This window comes from Lepidochelys kempii, chromosome 6, assembly GCF_965140265.1.
Source record: "Lepidochelys kempii isolate rLepKem1 chromosome 6, rLepKem1.hap2, whole genome shotgun sequence".
Taxonomy (NCBI): domain Eukaryota; kingdom Metazoa; phylum Chordata; order Testudines; family Cheloniidae; genus Lepidochelys; species Lepidochelys kempii.
The window spans coordinates 455,025-471,595 of NC_133261.1; the positions used below are offsets into that span (position 1 = coordinate 455,025).

General features: G+C 67.4%; 2 protein-coding genes across 6 annotated transcripts; one reads left to right on the forward strand and one right to left on the reverse strand.

Moving 5' to 3' along the window:
• Positions 1-3,487: 3,487 nt before the first annotated feature.
• On the forward strand, positions 3,488-6,778 carry LOC140912252 (ICOS ligand-like). The gene is made up of 7 exons (XM_073346401.1): positions 3,488-3,641; positions 3,782-3,841; positions 3,912-4,253; positions 5,226-5,510; positions 5,611-5,696; positions 5,781-5,801; positions 6,424-6,778. Exons 1-7 carry the CDS (start codon positions 3,638-3,640, stop codon positions 6,580-6,582), a joined length of 957 nt encoding a protein of 318 aa, XP_073202502.1. The 5' UTR covers positions 3,488-3,637; the 3' UTR covers positions 6,583-6,778.
• Positions 6,779-8,068: 1,290 nt separating this feature from the next.
• Positions 8,069-16,494, reverse strand: PRODH2 (proline dehydrogenase 2). 5 transcript variants are annotated; one of them, XM_073346403.1, is made up of 10 exons: positions 16,037-16,486; positions 14,131-14,324; positions 13,323-13,443; positions 12,952-13,035; positions 12,501-12,581; positions 10,384-10,530; positions 10,102-10,268; positions 9,553-9,663; positions 9,317-9,405; positions 8,858-9,125 (listed from the first exon to the last, which is right to left on the reverse strand). In XM_073346403.1, the coding sequence occupies exons 1-10, from the start codon at positions 16,229-16,231 to the stop codon at positions 8,956-8,958; spliced, it is 1,359 nt and encodes a 452-aa protein (XP_073202504.1). In that variant the 5' UTR covers positions 16,232-16,486; the 3' UTR covers positions 8,858-8,955. The 5 variants fall into 5 exon arrangements, with proteins under 5 accessions (XP_073202503.1, XP_073202505.1, XP_073202506.1 ...); XM_073346402.1 differs by lacking the exon at positions 9,317-9,405 and having other exon boundaries at positions 8,069-9,125; positions 16,037-16,491; XM_073346404.1 differs by lacking the exons at positions 9,317-9,405; positions 12,501-12,581 and having other exon boundaries at positions 8,069-9,125; positions 16,037-16,493.
• Between the last annotated feature and the right edge of the window lie 77 nt (positions 16,495-16,571).

Consider the following 16,571-nt stretch of genomic DNA (forward strand, 5'->3'; position numbering starts at 1 on the left):
GGCGGCCGCGGCCGGGCTCGCGCGGTAGCCGTTGGCGCCTCAGCCCCGCCCCCCCCGCCCCCGGTTCAGGGTTGTGGGGCCGGACCCCGCGGCCCCGCCATGGGGCCAGCTCCCGGGGGGCGGGTCATTGTGGGCCCGGGGCCGCCCCCCGCCGGCCTTGTGACCGGCAGAGAGCCTGGGACCGCAGGGCGACGTGGGCGGGGGCTGGAGTGGGGGGCTGGGGGAGCTCTGGGGTCAGGGCTGGGGCAGAGGGTCCGGCCCCGGGGTGGGGCAGAGGGGGCGGTGAGGGCTCTGGGGTACAGCGGGGTTTGGGCGGAGGGGGTTGGAGTGGGGGGCTCAGGGCTGGGGATGAGGGTGGGGCTCAGGGCTGGGGTCAGAGGGGTGGGGGGTGAGGGCTGTGGGGTGGGGATGGTGGGGCTCAGGGCAGTGGCAGAGGGTTGGAGTGCAGGGGGTGGGGGCTGGGGTTGGGGTGGGGGAGGCTCAGGGCTGGGGCAGAGGGTTGGAGTGCAGGGGGGTCTGGCCCTGGGGTACAGCGGGGTTTGGGCGGAGGGGGTTGGAGTGGGGGGCTCAGGGCTGGGGTCAGAGGGGTGGGGGTGAGAGCTGTGGGGTGGGGATGGTGGGGCTCAGGGCAGTGGCAGAGGGTTGGAGTGCAGGGGGTGGGGGCTGGGGTTGGGGTGGGGGAGGCTCAGGGCTGGGGCAGAGGGTTGGAGTGCAGGGGCTGGGGTTTGGGGTGGGGGAGGCTCGGGGCTGGGGCAGAGGGTTGGAGTGCAGGGGGTGGGGGAGGCTCAGGGCTGGGGGGTGAGGGCTGTGGGGTGGGGCTCAGGGCAGTGGCAGAGAGTTGGAGTGCAGGGGGTGGGGGCTGGGGTGGGGGTGGGGGAGGCTCAGGGATGGGGCAGAGGGTTGGAGTGCAGGGGCATCTGGCCCTGGGGTACAGCGGGGTTTGGGCGGAGGGGGTTGGAGTGGGGGGCTCAGAGCTGGGGATGAGGGTGGGGGCTCAGGGCTGGGGTCAGAGGGGTGAGGGCTGTGGGGTGGGGATGGTGGGGCTCAGGGCTGGGGCAGAGGGTTGGAGTGCAGGGGGGTCTGGCCCTGGGGTACAGCGGGGTTTGGGCGGAGGGGGTTGGAGTGGGGGGCTCAGGGCTGGGGATGAGGGTGGGGGCTCAGGGCTGGGGTCAGAGGGGTGAGGGCTGTGGGGTGGGGATGGTGGGGCTCAGGGCAGTGGCAGAGGGTTGGAGTGCAGGGGCTGGGGTTTGGGGTGGGGGAGGCTCGGGGCTGGGGCAGAGGGTTGGAGTGCAGGGGGGTCTGGCCCTGGGGTACAGCGGGGTTGGGGTGGAGATGTGACGAAGTGGGACTGTTCTTAATGTTTCCTCTGAACATTGTGGGGGTGCCTCAGTTTCCCCTAGGCAGTTCTTAAGTCTCTAGGGGGTGGGATAAGGGTGTATGATCATTGCAGAGCTCTGCAGGGCAGGTGTGTGCAGGGGTCTGGACACAGAGAATGGCCGACACCCTGTTTCCTGGCCACTGATGGCCTGGGCCCTTCCCCCCTGCAAGGTGAGAGCTAAAGGGTTGGAGAACAAAGGAATCCGGTGACCTCCTGGCCTGGGAAAGGGACAAAGCCCAGAGGAGGAGGGGCTGGAGGGAGTTTCAGTTTGGGGCTGGCTGGCACATGGAGTGAAGGGCAGACGGGGTTGTCTGGCTCACTGCCCCCCAAAATGGACCCAGCTGAGGGGTCCTGTTCTCTGCACCTACAAGCTCTGTGTTAGACCATGTTCTTGTCATCTAATAAACCTTCTGTTTTCCTGGCTGGCTGAGAGTCCCGTCTGACTGCGAAGTTGGGGGGCCGGACCCTCTGGCTTCCCCAGAACCCCACCTGAGCGGACTGGCTGTGGGAAGCACACGGAGGGGCAGAGAATGCTGAATGCTCCGAGGTCAGACCCAGGAAGGTGGAAGCTGGGTGAGCTGTGTGTCCAGAATACAGGCTGCTCACAGAAAGGAGACTTCCCCAGAGTCCTGCCTGGCTTCATGGGGAGCAGCTCCAGAGCATCGCCCAGGGACTCCGTGACAGGGGGGTGAGGGGTTTGGGGTGGGAGGGGTAGAGTGTTGGGGTGTGTGGGGGGTTCCGGCCCTGGGGTGGCTCAGGGTGGGGGGGATCTGGGGGCTGGGGCAGAGAGTTGTGGTGTGGGGGGGGTGAAGGCTCTGGGGTGGGGCAGGGCTGGGGATGAGGGCGTTGGAGTGCAGGGGCTCAGGGCTGTGGCAGCGGGTTGGGGGGCGGGGCTGGGGGGCTGTCACGGAGTGTGGGGGAGTCCAGGCCCTGCACCCCTCTTCCTGGGATTCCCTGAGACTCTCAGCCAGCCAGTAAAACGGAAGGTTTATTGCACCACAGGAACACAGTCCAAAACAGAGCTTGTGGGTACACCCAGGACCCCTCAGTCAAGTCCTTCTGGAGGAGCAGGGAGCTCAGACCCCAGCCCTGGGGTTCCCTGCGTTCCTCCACCCAGCCCCAAACTGAAACTAAACCCCCCCAGCAGGCCCCCTCCTGCAGCCTCTGTTCACATTCCTGGGCAGAGGTGTCACCTCCCCCTCCTGGCTCAGGGGACAGGCTCTCAGGTCTCCCCTCCCCAGGGCACAGTCCCAGGTCAACACTCCCCCCTCCCTGCTGCCTCACATCCTCACAGGGGCCACTCGCGCCAGCCCTGTGACTTGCGGGGGCATGGCACAACCCCGGTATCCCCTAGCGGGCCAAGCCGTGCACACCCTCACTGCCAGCACACGCCTGCCTGGCCCTGAGCTCGCCCCTGCTGCCAGGGCCATGCTGTGCAGCCAGACCCCCCAAGTCGTGGGCTTCAGGGGGGGCCAGCCCTGGCTGCCCAGATGGCTGCCTGGCGGCACTAGCTTGGTGGGGCAGAGTCACACCCTAGAGAAGCAGGCGGGGGGACAACCTGCTCCCTGCCGGATTACTGGGGCTTGGCAGTGGGTTCGCTCCTGGAGCGGCTCATGTCACAGCTGCGATGGCCCGAGGGGCTTTATCCAGGCTGGGAGCGCCGGGCTGGCTGGGAAAGGAGCCCCAGGGGAAAGCCGGACATCGGTCAGGCACAGAGGCATTGGCCTGGGTGGGTGCCACCGAGTGGGGGATAGAGCGAGATGGCAACGTACAGGGATCGGGTGTTGAAATCCAGGCTCCCCCGGCCACGGGGCCAGCACTGGCGCCAGCGAGGGCTTCGCAGACTTGCTGCTGCCAAGCACTCGAGAGCAGAGAGGACTTGGCACCAGGCCCAGAGAGCAGGGGTGCGCCAGCCACGCCCGCACAGGACGGGGCCACCCCCCAGCTCCCAGAGTCCCCTGTGCAGCTCTCCCTCACTCCCCCACAGCTCGCAGTCAGCAGCGGGGCTGGGTCAGGATGGGACAGCCGGGCAGAGCCGAAGGGACCCAACGCAGCAGCCTCCCACAGGGGAAAATGAAAGTGGCTGCTCAGCCCGGGGTCATCAAGACTGAAGAGAGGGAGGGAACTGGGCTGCCGGGGCCACTTTTGCTTTCCCTTCGCCTGAGCCCAGCTGGGAACGGGATCAGCGACAGCACAGAGGTTCGGGGTGCGGCCGCAGGGACGCGGCCCCAGTGCTGATGAGAGAGCACCGGCTGCCCCATGAGTGAGTTGGGGGTGGGACACGGGGCCTTTCCCCTCCCGGGGGCGCTAGCTCGGATCCAGCTGCAGGGCAGGGAGCTGGGGGACAGGGTGGGAATGGGGCTGGTACTGGGTTAGGCTCACCGCTCTCCTCTCCCCCCACAGGCTCTACCGTTGCTCTCCTGCTCCTCACCCAGCTCGGCTCCCTGCGGGGGCTGGGGTCAGGTACGTACAGCTCGCCCAGCCATGGGGACCCCCTAATGCAGCCCCCCGCTCACCCCCTCTCTCATTGCAGACAAGCTGCCTATGGAGCTGCCCGCGACCTCGGAGGCTGTGCTGGGGGGCACGGCGGTGCTGAACTGCACCTACCCGCCTGTGGCGGACCTGATCCTGTACTGGACCCGGCTGGGGCTGGACAGCGAGAGGAACGTCTACACCTACTACCAAGGGGAACACCTGGCCTCATATGACGACCCGGCCTATCAGGGCCGTGCCACTGTCCCAGCTGGGCAGCCCAGGCGTGGGGACGGGGCCCTCCGGCTACACAACGTGACGCTGGCTGACGAGGGCAGGTACCGGTGCCGGGTAAAGAGCAACCGCGGCATGGGCATAAGGGAGACGGAGCTTCGGCTCACAGGTAAATGGGACACAGGGCCTTTCCCCTCCACGGGTGGGGAATGGCATATGGGGTCTGTCCCCCCTCAGGGGTGCCGGCTCTGATCTGGCCCCATGTCGGGGGATAGGCTGGCTCACAGGAGTGGGAAATGGAGCACAGGGGGTTCTTATCCAGCCCTGCGACTGGGCAGCATCTGTCTTTAATACAGTGCACAGGTCAGACCAATGGTCCATCTAGCCCCATATCCTCTGTGACAGGCGCTTCAGAGAAATGAACAAAACGGGCAATTAGCGTGGGTCCATCCCTGTCGTCCACTCCCGTCCTGGCTTCCAGCACTCAGAGGCTAGGCACTCTCAGAGCAGGGGGCTGCGTCCCTCCCCAGCCTGGCTAATAGCCAGTGATGGACCCCTCCTCCAGGAACTTAGTTTTGGCCCTCACAACATCCCCTAGCACAGAGTTCCCCAGGCTGTCCGGGCATTGGGTGAAGAAATGCTTCCTTGTGTTTGTGTTAAACCTGCTGCCGATTAATGTCGTTGGGTGACCCCGAGTTCTTGTGTTACGAGGAATAAATAAAACTAACTTTCTCCACACCAGCCATGATTTTATAGCCCTCTCTCTCTTTTCCAAGCTGGACAGCCCCAGTCTTACTAATCTCTCCTCATACAGCAGCTATTCCATGCCCCTAATCATTGTTGTTGCCCCTTTCTATACCTTTTCCAATTCCAATGTATCTGTTTTGAGTTGGGGTGCCCAGAGCTGCACCCAGTGTTCAAGACGTGGGCATACCAGGGATTTATATGGAGGCAATATGATATTTTCGATCTTATTATCTCTCCCTTTCCTAATGGTTCCTAATATAGTTCGCTTTTTTTTGACTGCAGCTGCACATTGCGTGGGTGTTTTCAAAGAACTCTCCACAATGACACCAAGATCTCTCTTGAGTGAGAACAGCTCATGTAGACCCCCTCCTTTTCACGTGGCTCTTACCCACAGGTCCCTATCGTCTATCCTGGCTCCAGCCCAAGCCCTGCTCCCCCTCCCTGCAGAACGTGACACTGACATGCCTCGCAGAGGGCGGCTACCCCCTGGCCACCGTCACCATCCGCGACAGCACTGGCAGGGACTATGGGGCCAGGACACTGGCAGCCAAGGACCCCCAGGGGCTATATAGCGCTGCCCACACAGCTGACGTGCCCTGCTCCCCCACCGCCAGCTACACCTGCATCGTCAACACCACCTTCCACCAGCAGAACCGCACCGGGATGCTTGGCCTGGAAGGTGAGGACCCAGGAATCTGGGGGGGCAGGAGGGGGTTGAGGGAGCCTCGCCTGCTGGGTCAGACCCTGCCAGTGACTTGGCCATGGTTTTGTCTCCCCAGAGCCGCAGCCGGCATGGAAGGGCTGGTCCGGCGTTGGTGTTGGCATTGGCTTGGCGGTGTTAGTGCTGGTGAGCGGAGCACTCTGGGTAAGCGCCCCCCCACTCCTGACTCACTCCTGCGGCACTCTGGGGGCCTCACGCACCCACAGGCCTTGTCTTTCCTTCCTGCAGGTTCGGCAGCAGAGGAGGAAGGTGAGATAGTGCGCAGGGGAGAGGGGTACTGAGATGGGGCCATATTTCACTCCCCCTGGCCCTGAGCCAGCCAGTCCCCTGCCCCATGGCCAAAAGGGAGCTGGCGCCCCCTGGAGGGGAACGGCCCTGGGTCCCATGCCCCGTCCCCTGAGCCAGCCTGTCCCCCCTGGGGCCGGATAACAGCCCCGGCTCCCATGCCCCGTCCCCTGAGCCAGCCTGTCCCCCCCTGGGGCCGGATAACGGCCCCGGCTCCCATGCCCCGTCCCCTGAGCCAGCCTGTCCCCCCCTGGGGCCGGATAATGGCCCCGGCTCCCATGCCCCGTCCCCTGAGCCAGCCTGTCCCCCCTGGGGCCGGATAACGGCCCCGGCTCCCATGCCCCGTCCCCTGAGCCAGCCTGTCCCCCCTGGGGCTGGATAACGGCCCCGGCTCCCATGCTCCGTCCCCTGAGCCAGCCTGTCCCCCCTGGGGCCGGATAACGGCCCCGGCTCCCATGCTCCGTCCCCTGAGCCAGCCTGTCCCCCCTTGGGGCTGGGTGGGAGCTGGCGCCCCCTGGAGAACGGCCCCAGCTGTCACACTGAGCAGGGGAAGGCAGGGCCATGACAGTCTGTGTTGCTCTGACAGAGGCAGAAGCACTGGGAACCCCACCCCCCAAGGGAGGCAGATCCAGCCTGGGAAGAGGCCCTGTTGGAGGGCACCGTCCCCACCTGCACGAGGATGGGGGACACACCAGACACCCTCCAGGAGCCACTCCCACCTAGCAAACGTCTCGCAACGCACTAGTCGGGTCACTGAGCTCTGCCCCACACCAAGCCCTGGTGTGACGAAGTGGGACTGTTCTTAATGTTTCCTCTGAATATTGTACAGGTGCCTCAGTTTCTCCTAGGCAGTTCGTAAGTCTCTAGGGGGTGGGGTAAGGCAGGGGGTGTGATTGTTGCAAAGGGCCAGGGTCCATAAATGGCCGACACTCTGTCTCCTGGCCACTGATATCCTGGCCACTTCCCCCCTGCAAGGTGAGAGCTAAAGGGTTGGAGAACAAAGGAATCTGGTGACCTTCTGGCCCCGGAAAGGGACAAAGCCCAGAGGAGGGGGGGCTGGAGGGAGTTTCAGTTTGGGGCTGGCTGGGGACGAGGAGTGAAGGGCAGACGGGGTTGTCTGGCTCACTGCCCCCCAAAATGGATCCAGCTGAGGGGTCCTGTTCTCTGCACCTACAAGCTCTGTGTTAGACCATGTTCCTGTTGTCTAATAAACCTCCTGTTTCCCTGGCTGGCGGAGAGTCATGTCTGACTGCGGAGTTGAGGGGCAGGACCCTCTGGCCCCCCTAGGACCCCGCTTGAGCGGACTCACTGTGGGAAGCGCCCGGAGGGGCAGAGGAGGCTGAATGCTCTGAGGTCAGACACTGGAAGGTGGAGCCGGGTGAGCTGTGTGTCCTGCAGACAGGCTGCTCCCCGAGAGGAGACTTCCCCAGAGTCCTGCCCGGCTCCGGAGGGAGCAGTTCCAGAGCATCGCCCAGGGCCTCCGTGACACCTGGGCCCAGCAGTGCCTAGCAGCCCCCTGCAGCTCGGGGCGGACAGAGGGACTAGAGCAGGGAGTGCTGGGAGCCAGGATGCCTGGGTTCACTTCCTGATGGGCTGATACGGTTTCCCCCTTCACGGGGCTGGAGCTGAGCTCGGCATCACTACCCAGCCCCACCCCACTGGGCCCCCGTTCAGTCAATAAACACGGCTTTGGAAGGGGGAAACACTACAATACCCATCTGCGGAAGTGAAGAAACAGATTGACAGAGCCAGAAGAGTTCCCAGAAGTCACCTACTACAGGACAGGCCCAACAAAGAAAATAACAGAACGCCGCTAGCCGTCACCTTCAGCCCCCAACTAAAACCTCTCCAATGCATCATCAAGGATCTACAACCTATCCTGAAGGACGACCCATCACTCTCACAGATCTTGGGAGACAGGCCAGTCCTTGCCTACAGACAGCCCCGCAACCTGAAGCAAATACTCACCAACAACCACATACCACACAACAGAACCGCTAACCCAGGAACCTATCCTTGCAACGAAGCCCGTTGCCAATTGTGCCCACATATCTATTCAGGGGACACCATCACAGGGCCTAATCACATCAGCCACACCATCAGAGGCTCGTTCACCTGCACATCCACCAATGTGATCTATGCCATCATGTGCCAGCAATGCCCCTCTGCCATGTACATCGGCCAAACCGGACAGTCTCTATGCAAAAGAATAAATGGACACAAATCCGATGTCAAGAATTATAACATTCATAAACCAGTCGGAGAACACTTCAATCTCTCTGGTCATGCAATCACAGACATGAAAGTTGCGATATTACAACAGAAAAACTTCAAATCCAGACTCCAGCGAGAAACTGCTGAATTGGAATTCATTTGCAAATTGGATACAATTAACTTAGGCTTGAATAGAGACTGGGAGTGGCTAAGCCATTATGCAAAGTAACCTATTTCCCCTTGTTTTCCTAACCCCCCCGACCCCCCCTTCCTCAGACGTTCTTGTTAAACCCTGGATTTGTGCTGGAAATGGCCCACCTTGATTATCATACACATTGTATCATACGCTTTACATAAGCTATTACCAGCAGGAGAGTGGGGTGGGGAGAGAAAACCTTTTGTAGTGGTAAACACCCATTGTTTCATGTTCTCTATGTGTACAAATCTCCCCACTGTATTTTCCACAGTGAGCATCCGGTGCAGCGAGCTGTAGCTCAGGCGAGCTCATGCTCCAATAAATGGGTTAGTCTCTAAGGTGCCACAAGTCCTCCTGTTCTTTTTGCGGATACAGACGAACAGGGCTGCTCCTCTGAAACCAGGAGGTGAGATGATTTGCTTTTATTGGGCAGGCAGTGGCAGAATCACTGGGGGTTCCCACTTCCAGGGGGTTGCTGGGAGTAGGGGGTGGGGGCTATGGACAGGAGTGTCCCGTACCACCCCCCCGCCCTCCCTGAGCCTAGCTGGGTAAGTCAGGCCCCAATTCCCCCCTCCCAGAATCCCTCAGGGCAGGGTGGGAGGCGACAGGCTGACTGACTCAGGCCAAGGCCCCCCACTCCCACAGTCTCTGGGGGAAAGAGCAGGACGGGTTGTGGGGGGCAGCGGTTCTCTCGGACGCCGGGGTTCCTCAGGGGCGGCGCTGCAGGCGCCTCCAGAGCTCCTGGCGGAGGAGGTCCCGCTCTTTGCGGGTGCCCTGCAGCACGCTCTGGTTCTCCTGGGCCCGGCGCACCAGGTACGGCAGCACGTCCTCCACCGCCCCGTAGGGGATCGACTTGTAGATGGCGTACCCAGCCTGGCCTGCAGGAGAGAGACGGTCAGCAGGGGGCGCCGCGCGCTGGGGGGGGGGGCGCCGCGCGCTGGGGGGGGGGGCGCCGCGCGCTGGGGGGGGGACAGCGGGGGGGCGCCGCGCGCTGTGAGGGGGGGCAGCAGGGGGGCTCTGTGTGCGCGGGGGGGGCACGTGCTGTCAGGGGGCCGCGGGGGGCATGTACCCAAGGCCAGGGAGACGTGGTCACACATGCCCAGCAGCTGCCCGAAGCAGACGGCCCCTCCGTCCTTGGCAATGCCCAGCTCCTCCATCCTGTAAGGGGACCCGGATTAGGCCTCTGACCCCCTGCCCCTCCTTTGCCCTCACCCCCCCCCCCGCTTCCACGCCAGGCAGGAGGGAGCCCTGCCCGCTGGAGGGTAACCGCAGGGCCTGCCCCCCACCCCACCCCACCCCACCGACCTGCGGACGGTGTGGCTGACAGAGGCCTCGTTGTGGCTGGCCACAATTAGCTGGCACCGCTGCCCGTCCCGAGCCACCAGCTCCAGCAGCAGGTCCAGGCAGCGCTCGTAGCTGCAACACAGAGCACCAGCGTGGGCCCGGGCCCCGGGCCTCCCGCGCCCCAAGCTCGCCCAGCGCCGGCCCGGGCCCCGGGCCTCCCGCGCCCCAAGCTCGCCCAGCGCCGGCCCGGGCCCCGGGCCTCCCGCGCCCCAAGCTCGCCCAGCGCCGGCCCGGGCCTCCCGCGCCCCAAGCTCGCCCAGCGCCGGCCCGGGCCTCCCGCGCCCCAAGCTCGCCCAGCGCCGGCCCGGGCCCCGGGCCTCCTGCGCCCTCAACCTTGCCCCCCCCCCCCCGGATCATTGCTCCACCCGTTCAGCATGAGACCCAGGTGTCCTGCACCCCACCACACATGCATGCAAACCATGGGGTCACCACAGGCCCCCCAGCTTCCTGTTGGGATCAAGGTGGCAGAGGCCGGGGGGAGCCAGGTGTCCAACCCCCTCTCCCACTCACCTGTGGTTGGTGGCCTCCCAGGTGGGGTGCAGGGGGTCAGGGTATCCCCGCTCCCGCGCCAGCCGCCGCTCCTGCTCCAAGTAGGCCCCACGCACCAGCTTCACCCCGAAACAGAAGCCCCGACGCTCGGCCAGCGCCGCGTCCGCACCGAGCCGCGCCAGGCAGTCCTGTGAGAGAGCAGCGCCGGGCTCAGGGGGGGGCTTGGGGGGAGGCCGGCTGTGGGGTACAGGCCGGGGGCCGTCGGGGAGGCTGGCCCGGGGGTGCAGGCCGGGGTGGGGGTACCTGCAGGTAACACTGGTAGGTGTTCCACACCCAGGGCTGGGTGCGATTCCAACGCCCCATCAGAGCCAGGGTGACAAGCGTCAGCGCGGGGTTCACGTAGGTGTACTCGGCATCCACCAGCACCCGCACACCCGCCTCCACCGCCCGCTGGGGAGAGACACCGTCAGACCCCCAGTACCCGCACACCCGCCTCCGCTGGGGAGAGACACTGTCAGACCCCCGGTACCCGCCTCCGCCGCCCGCTGGGGAGAGACACAGTCAGATCCCCGGTACCTGCCTCCACCGCCTGCTGGGGGAGACACCGTCAGACCCCCAGTACCCGCCTCCGCCGCCCGCTGGAGAAAGACACCGTCAGACCCCCGGTACCCGCACACCCGCCTCCGCCGCCCGCTGGGGCAAGACACAGTCAGACCCCCGGTACCCGCCTCCACCGCCCGCTGGGGAGAGACACCGTCAGACCCCTGGCACCCGTCCGCTGGGGGAAACACCGTCAGACCCCCGGTACCCGCCTCCGCCGCCCGCTGGGGAGAGACACCGTCAGACCCCCGGTACCCGCCTCCGCCGCCCGCTGGGGAGAGACACCGTCAGACCCCCGGTACCCGCCTCCGCCGCCCGCTGGGGAGAGACACAGTCAGATCCCCGGTACCTGCCTCCACCGCCCGCTGGGGGAGACACCGTCAGACCCCCAGTACCCGCCTCCGCCGCCCGCTGGAGAAAGACACCGTCAGACCCCCGGTACCCGCACACCCGCCTCCGCCGCCCGCTGGGGCAAGACACCGTCAGACCCCCGGTACCCGCCTCCACCGCCCGCTGGGGAGAGACACCGTCAGACCCCTGGCACCCGTCCGCTGGGGGAAACACCGTCAGACCCCCGGTACCCGCCTCCGCCGCCCGCTGGGGAGAGACACCGTCAGACCCCCGGTACCCGCCTCCGCCGCCCGCTGGGGAGAGACACCGTGAGACCCCCGGTACCCCTGGTACCCGCCTCCACCGCCCGCTGGGGGGAGACACCGTCAGACCTCCGGTACCCGCCTCCGCCGCCCGCTGGGGAGAGACACCGTGAGACCCCCGGTACCCCTGGTACCCGCCTCCACTGCCCGCTGGGGAGAGACACTGTCAGACCCCTGGTACCCTCCTCCACCGCCCGCTGGGGGGAGACACAGTCAGACCCCTGGCACCTGCCCGCTGGGGGAGACACCGTCAGACCCCCAGTACCCGCCTCCACCGCCCGCTGGGGAGAGACACTGTCAGACCCCTGGCACCCGCCCGCTGGGGGAGACACAGTCAGACCCCTGGTACCCGCCTCCACCGCCCGCTGGGGGGAGACACCGTCAGACCCCTGGGACTCCTGGCACCCGCCCGCCTTCGCCGCCAGCTGGGGAAAGACACCATCAGACCCCCGGTACCCGCACACCCACCTCCGCCGCCCGCTGGGGAGAGACACCGTCAGATCCCCGGTACCCCTGGCACCCGCCCGCCTCCACCGCCCGCTGGGGGAGACACTGTCAGACCCCTGGCACCTGCCCGCTGGGGGAGACACAGTCAGACCCCTGGCACCCGCCCGCTGGGGGAGACACCGTCAGACCCCCAGTACCCGCCTTCGCCGCCAGCTGGGGAAAGACACCATCAGACCCCCGGTACCCGCACACCCACCTCCGCCACCCGCTGGGGGAGACACTGTCAGACCCCTGGTACCCGCCTCCACCGCCCGCTGGGGGAGACACTGTCAGACCCCTGGCACCTGCCCGCTGGGGGAGACACTGTCAGACCCCTGGCACCTGCCCGCTGGGGGAGACACAGTCAGACCCCTGGTACCCGCCTCCACCGCCCGCTGGGGGGAGACACCGTCAGACCCCTGGGACTCCTGGCACCCGCCCGCCTCCACCGCCCACTGGGGAGAGACACAGTCAGACCCCTGGCACCCGCCCGCTGGGGGGAGACACCGTCAGACCCCTGGGACTCCTGGCACCTGCCCGCCTCCACCGCCCGCTGGGGGAGACAGCCTGACCCCGTCCGACCCCCAGGACCTCCATTGGCCCGACATGTTGAGACCCACCAAGTGACAGACCCCACCCGTTGCAGCCCCCAACTCCTGGGCGCGGCCCCAGCTCTCTGACCTGGGTGACCCCGTCCAGCCGCAGCAGGGAGGCCTGGAGGTGCCGGTTCTCGGCGGGGCTCAGGCCGGAGAAGTTCGCCTCCTGGGGGCAGCGTTAGGGGGAGGGTTGGTCCAGCTCTAAGGAATCCGCACCCGCGTCTGCACAGGGTCACCTGGGGGTGGGGTGGGGCAGGGCGGGCTCCCGATGGGGGGCTCAGGGGGGCGAGCTGAGCCCCTCCGGCCTGGCCCCAGAGCCCCTGGGACTGGCAGATGCTGCGTGGTCCCAGCTGGCCCCGAGACCTTGCGGGGGGAGAGATCCTGGCTGGGGCTAAAGAGTGGGGGGAGCAGGGTGGGGCAGGGGCCCTGGCATCACACTCAGGGCCTGGCTAAAGGCCGGGACCAAGCCAGCCCCCCATGTCTCAGTGATGGGGCCACCCTAGGGGCAGGACTGGGGGCGAGGGGACACCACTGACCTCTCCACCCATCACGGCCGCAAGCCTGTCCGTGCTCAGCTCCGACCTCCCCCCCGGCTCCTCCAGCTGCAGCGACACCGTCCTCTGGGGGGGAAACGGGGGGGAGTCAGGGGCACCCTTATCCTGCCCCCAGCACTCCCTCAGCCCCATCCTGCTTCCTGCTCCCCTCCCTCCCCCTAGTCAGTGGGCTCTCCGCCCCCCACCCCAGCCTGCAAGCAGATTGGCATGGGCAGCAATGAGGGGACCCAGGCATCCGGGACCCAGCCCCTCAAGTCCCCATTGGCATGGAGCAGAGTCCCAAGCTTCCTGCCTCTTTTGCTCCCAAATCTCCCGACAAAAGGGGGCGTCGGGAGCCCCCCCCCGGTACTCACACAGAGCCAGGCGCTCATCAGGGCCGTCACCTTCAGCTGCATCATGGGCTGGGGTCCCCCCTGGGCCGAGAGCCCCACGCAGCCGAGCACGGCCCCCCGGTTCCCCTCGTACCAGCCCTCCCTGCGGGGACAGAGAGCTGGGCCCCCGCACGGACCCCCCACCCCACAGCCCCCCGGTTCCCCTCGGACCAGCCCTCCCCACGGGAACAGAGAGCTGGGCCCCCGCACGGACCCCCACCCCACAGCCCCCCGGCTCTCCTCGGACCAGCCCTCCCCATGGGGACAGAGAGCTGGGCCCCCGCATGGACCCCACAGCCCCCCGGCTCCCCTCGGACCAGCCCTCCACAGGCGGATAGAGAGCTGGGCCCCCGCACGGAACCCCACCCCACAGCCCCCCGGTTCCCCTCGGACCAGCCCTCCCCGCGGGGACAGAGAGCTGGGCCCCCGCACGGACCCCCCACCCCACAGCCCCCCGGTTCCCCTCGGACCAGCCCTCCCCACGGGAACAGAGAGCTGGGCCCCCGCACGGACCCCCCCACCCCACAGCCCCCTGGTTCCCCTCAGACCAGCCCTCCCCGCGGGGACAGAGAGCTGGGCCCCCGCACGGACCCCCACCCCACAGCTCCCCTCAGACCAGCCCTCCCTGCAGGGGGGAGAGAGCTGGGCCCCCGCAACCTCTGGAACATGGAACCCGCCCTCTGGGACCATCGCCACTGGCCCCCCCAAGACCCCATCCCCTGGGACTCCCCGTAACCAATCCCCCTTGGATTCCCATGATGCCCCCCAATAATCCCATGGCTGCCCCTACCCTTCCTTGTCCTGCCCCACGTCCTCCTCGATGGGCACGGCCAGGAGGGGGCGCAGCCCCAGGGCATGTAGGCGCTGCACTGTGACCCCCACCTCGGGGGGCGTCTGCCCCGCCACGAACTGCCCGTAGAAGGAGGCGCGCAGCAGGGACCCCCAGAGCCGGTGCCCCAGCAGCCTCCGGGACACGGAGAGCAGCTGGGGAGGAGAGGGGGAGTCAGCGACCCCCATGGACAGCCCCTTGAGGGGGGCCTGTCGCAGGGGGCCACAGAGGCAGTTTACTGGCCATGGTGTGGGGCAGTTCTTGCAGAGCAGCAGGGGTCTCATGGGGGTGAAGTCTCACCATGGGGGCCCAGCCCAGGGAAGCAGGGGGCAGCGTGGGGCAGGGTCTCACCGTGGGGGCCCAGCCCAGGGAAGCAGGGGGCAGGGTCTCACCGTGGGGGCCTGGCCCAGGGAAGCGGGGGGCAGGGTCGCACCGTGGGGGCTCGGCCCAGGGAAGCAGGGGGCAGGGTCGAAGCGGGGGGCAGAGTCTCACCGTGGGGACCCGGCCCAGGGAACCTGGGGGGCAGCATCGGGCAGGGTCTCACCGTGGGGGCTTGGCCCAGGGAAGCGGGGGGCAGGGTCTCACCGTGGGGGCCCAGCCCAGGGAAGCAGGGGGCAGGGTCGAAGCGGGGGGCCCCGGCCCAGGGAAGCTGGGGGGCAGCATCGGGCAGGGTCTCACTGTGGGGGCCCAGCCCAGGGAAGCAGGGGGCAGGGTCTCACCGTGGGGCCCCGGCCCAGGGAAGCTGGGGGGCAGCATCGGGCAGGGTCTCACCGTGGGGGCCCAGCCCAGGGAAGCAGGGGGCAGGGTCTCACCATGGGGCCCCGGCCCAGGGAACCTGGGGGGCAGCATCGGGCAGGGTCTCACCGTGGGGGCTCGGCCCAGGGAAGCAGGGGGCAGGGTCGAAGCGGGGGGCAGAGTCTCACCGTGGGGGCCCAGCCCAGGGAAGCAGGGGGCAGGGTCTCACCGTGGGGCCCCAGCCCAGGGAACCTGGGGGGCAGCATCGGGCAGGGTCTCAGCGGGGGGACCCGGCCCAGGGAAGCAGGGGCAGGGTCTCACCGTGGGGGCTTGGCCCAGGGAAGCGGGGGGCAGGGTCTCACCGTGGGGGCTCGGCCCAGGGAAGCAGGGGGCAGGGTCGAAGCGGGGGGCAGAGTCTCACCGTGGGGGCCCAGCCCAGGGAAGCAGGGGGCAGAGTCTCACCGTGGGGCCCCAGCCCAGGGAACCTGGGGGGCAGCATCGGGCAGGGTCTCAGCGGGGGGACCCGGCCCAGGGAAGCAGGGGGCAGGGTCTCACCGTGGGGGCTTGGCCCAGGGAAGCGGGGGGCAGGGTCTCACCGTGGGGGCTCGGCCCAGGGAAGCGGGGGGCAGGGTCGAAGCGGGGGGCAGAGTCTCACTGTGGGGCCCCAGCCCAGGGAACCTGGGGGGCAGCATCGGGCAGGGTCTCAGCGGGGGGACCCGGCCCAGGGAAGCAGGGGGCAGGGTCTCACCGTGGGGGCTTGGCCCAGGGAAGCGGGGGGCAGGGTCTCACCGTGGGGGCTCGGCCCAGGGAAGCGGGGGGCAGGGTCGAAGCGGGGGGCAGAGTCTCACCGTGGGGGCCCAGCCCAGGGAAGCAGGGGTCAGAGTCTCACCGTGGGGCCCCAGCCCAGGGAACCTGGGGGGCAGCATCGGGCAGGGTCTCAGCGGGGGGACCCGGCCCAGGGAACCTGGGGGGCAGCATTGGGCAGGGTCTCAGCGGGGGGACCCGGCCCAGGGAAGCAGGGGGCAGGGTCTCACCGTGGGGGCTTGGCCCAGGGAAGCGGGGGGCAGGGTCTCACCGTGGGGGCTCGGCCCAGGGAAGCGGGGGGCAGGGTCGAAGCAGGGGGCAGTCTCACCGTAGGGGCCCGGCGCACCAGCCCCGGCAGGGCGCACAGCCGGAACACCAGCAGCCCCCGCACCAGCTCCCAGCCGCTCTTGAGCCGGAAGACGGCGCCGTCAAAGCTGAGCTGGGCCCCACGGGGAGCCGGCTGGGGGGGGCCTGAGGCCGCCCCCCACGCCCGCTGCAGCCAGCGCCCCCCACGCCCCAGCATTGCGCCCACTGCGGCCGGCCAGGCTGTGAGCGAAGGTTGCCCAGTGTCAGCCCCCCCGCCGTGGGGCAGAGCCAGCCAAGAGTGAAATCCATTGCACTGCGACCCCCAGGGCAGTCACTCATTAACCCCACGGGGCCCAGCCCCCCCTCTGCACCGGGGCCCCCCGTGTCATGCAAGCTGAATGGGGGAGGCGCCCAGCAGGGCCAATCCTGTGGGGGCTACTGAGAGATAAGGGGCCCACATGTGGCTGCTTCCCACCCTCTGGGTCCAGCCCCTCTCCCGCCCCGGGGCCCTCTGCCCAGCCCCCCAGGAACTCCAGGCTGCGTCTCTCCGGCTCACG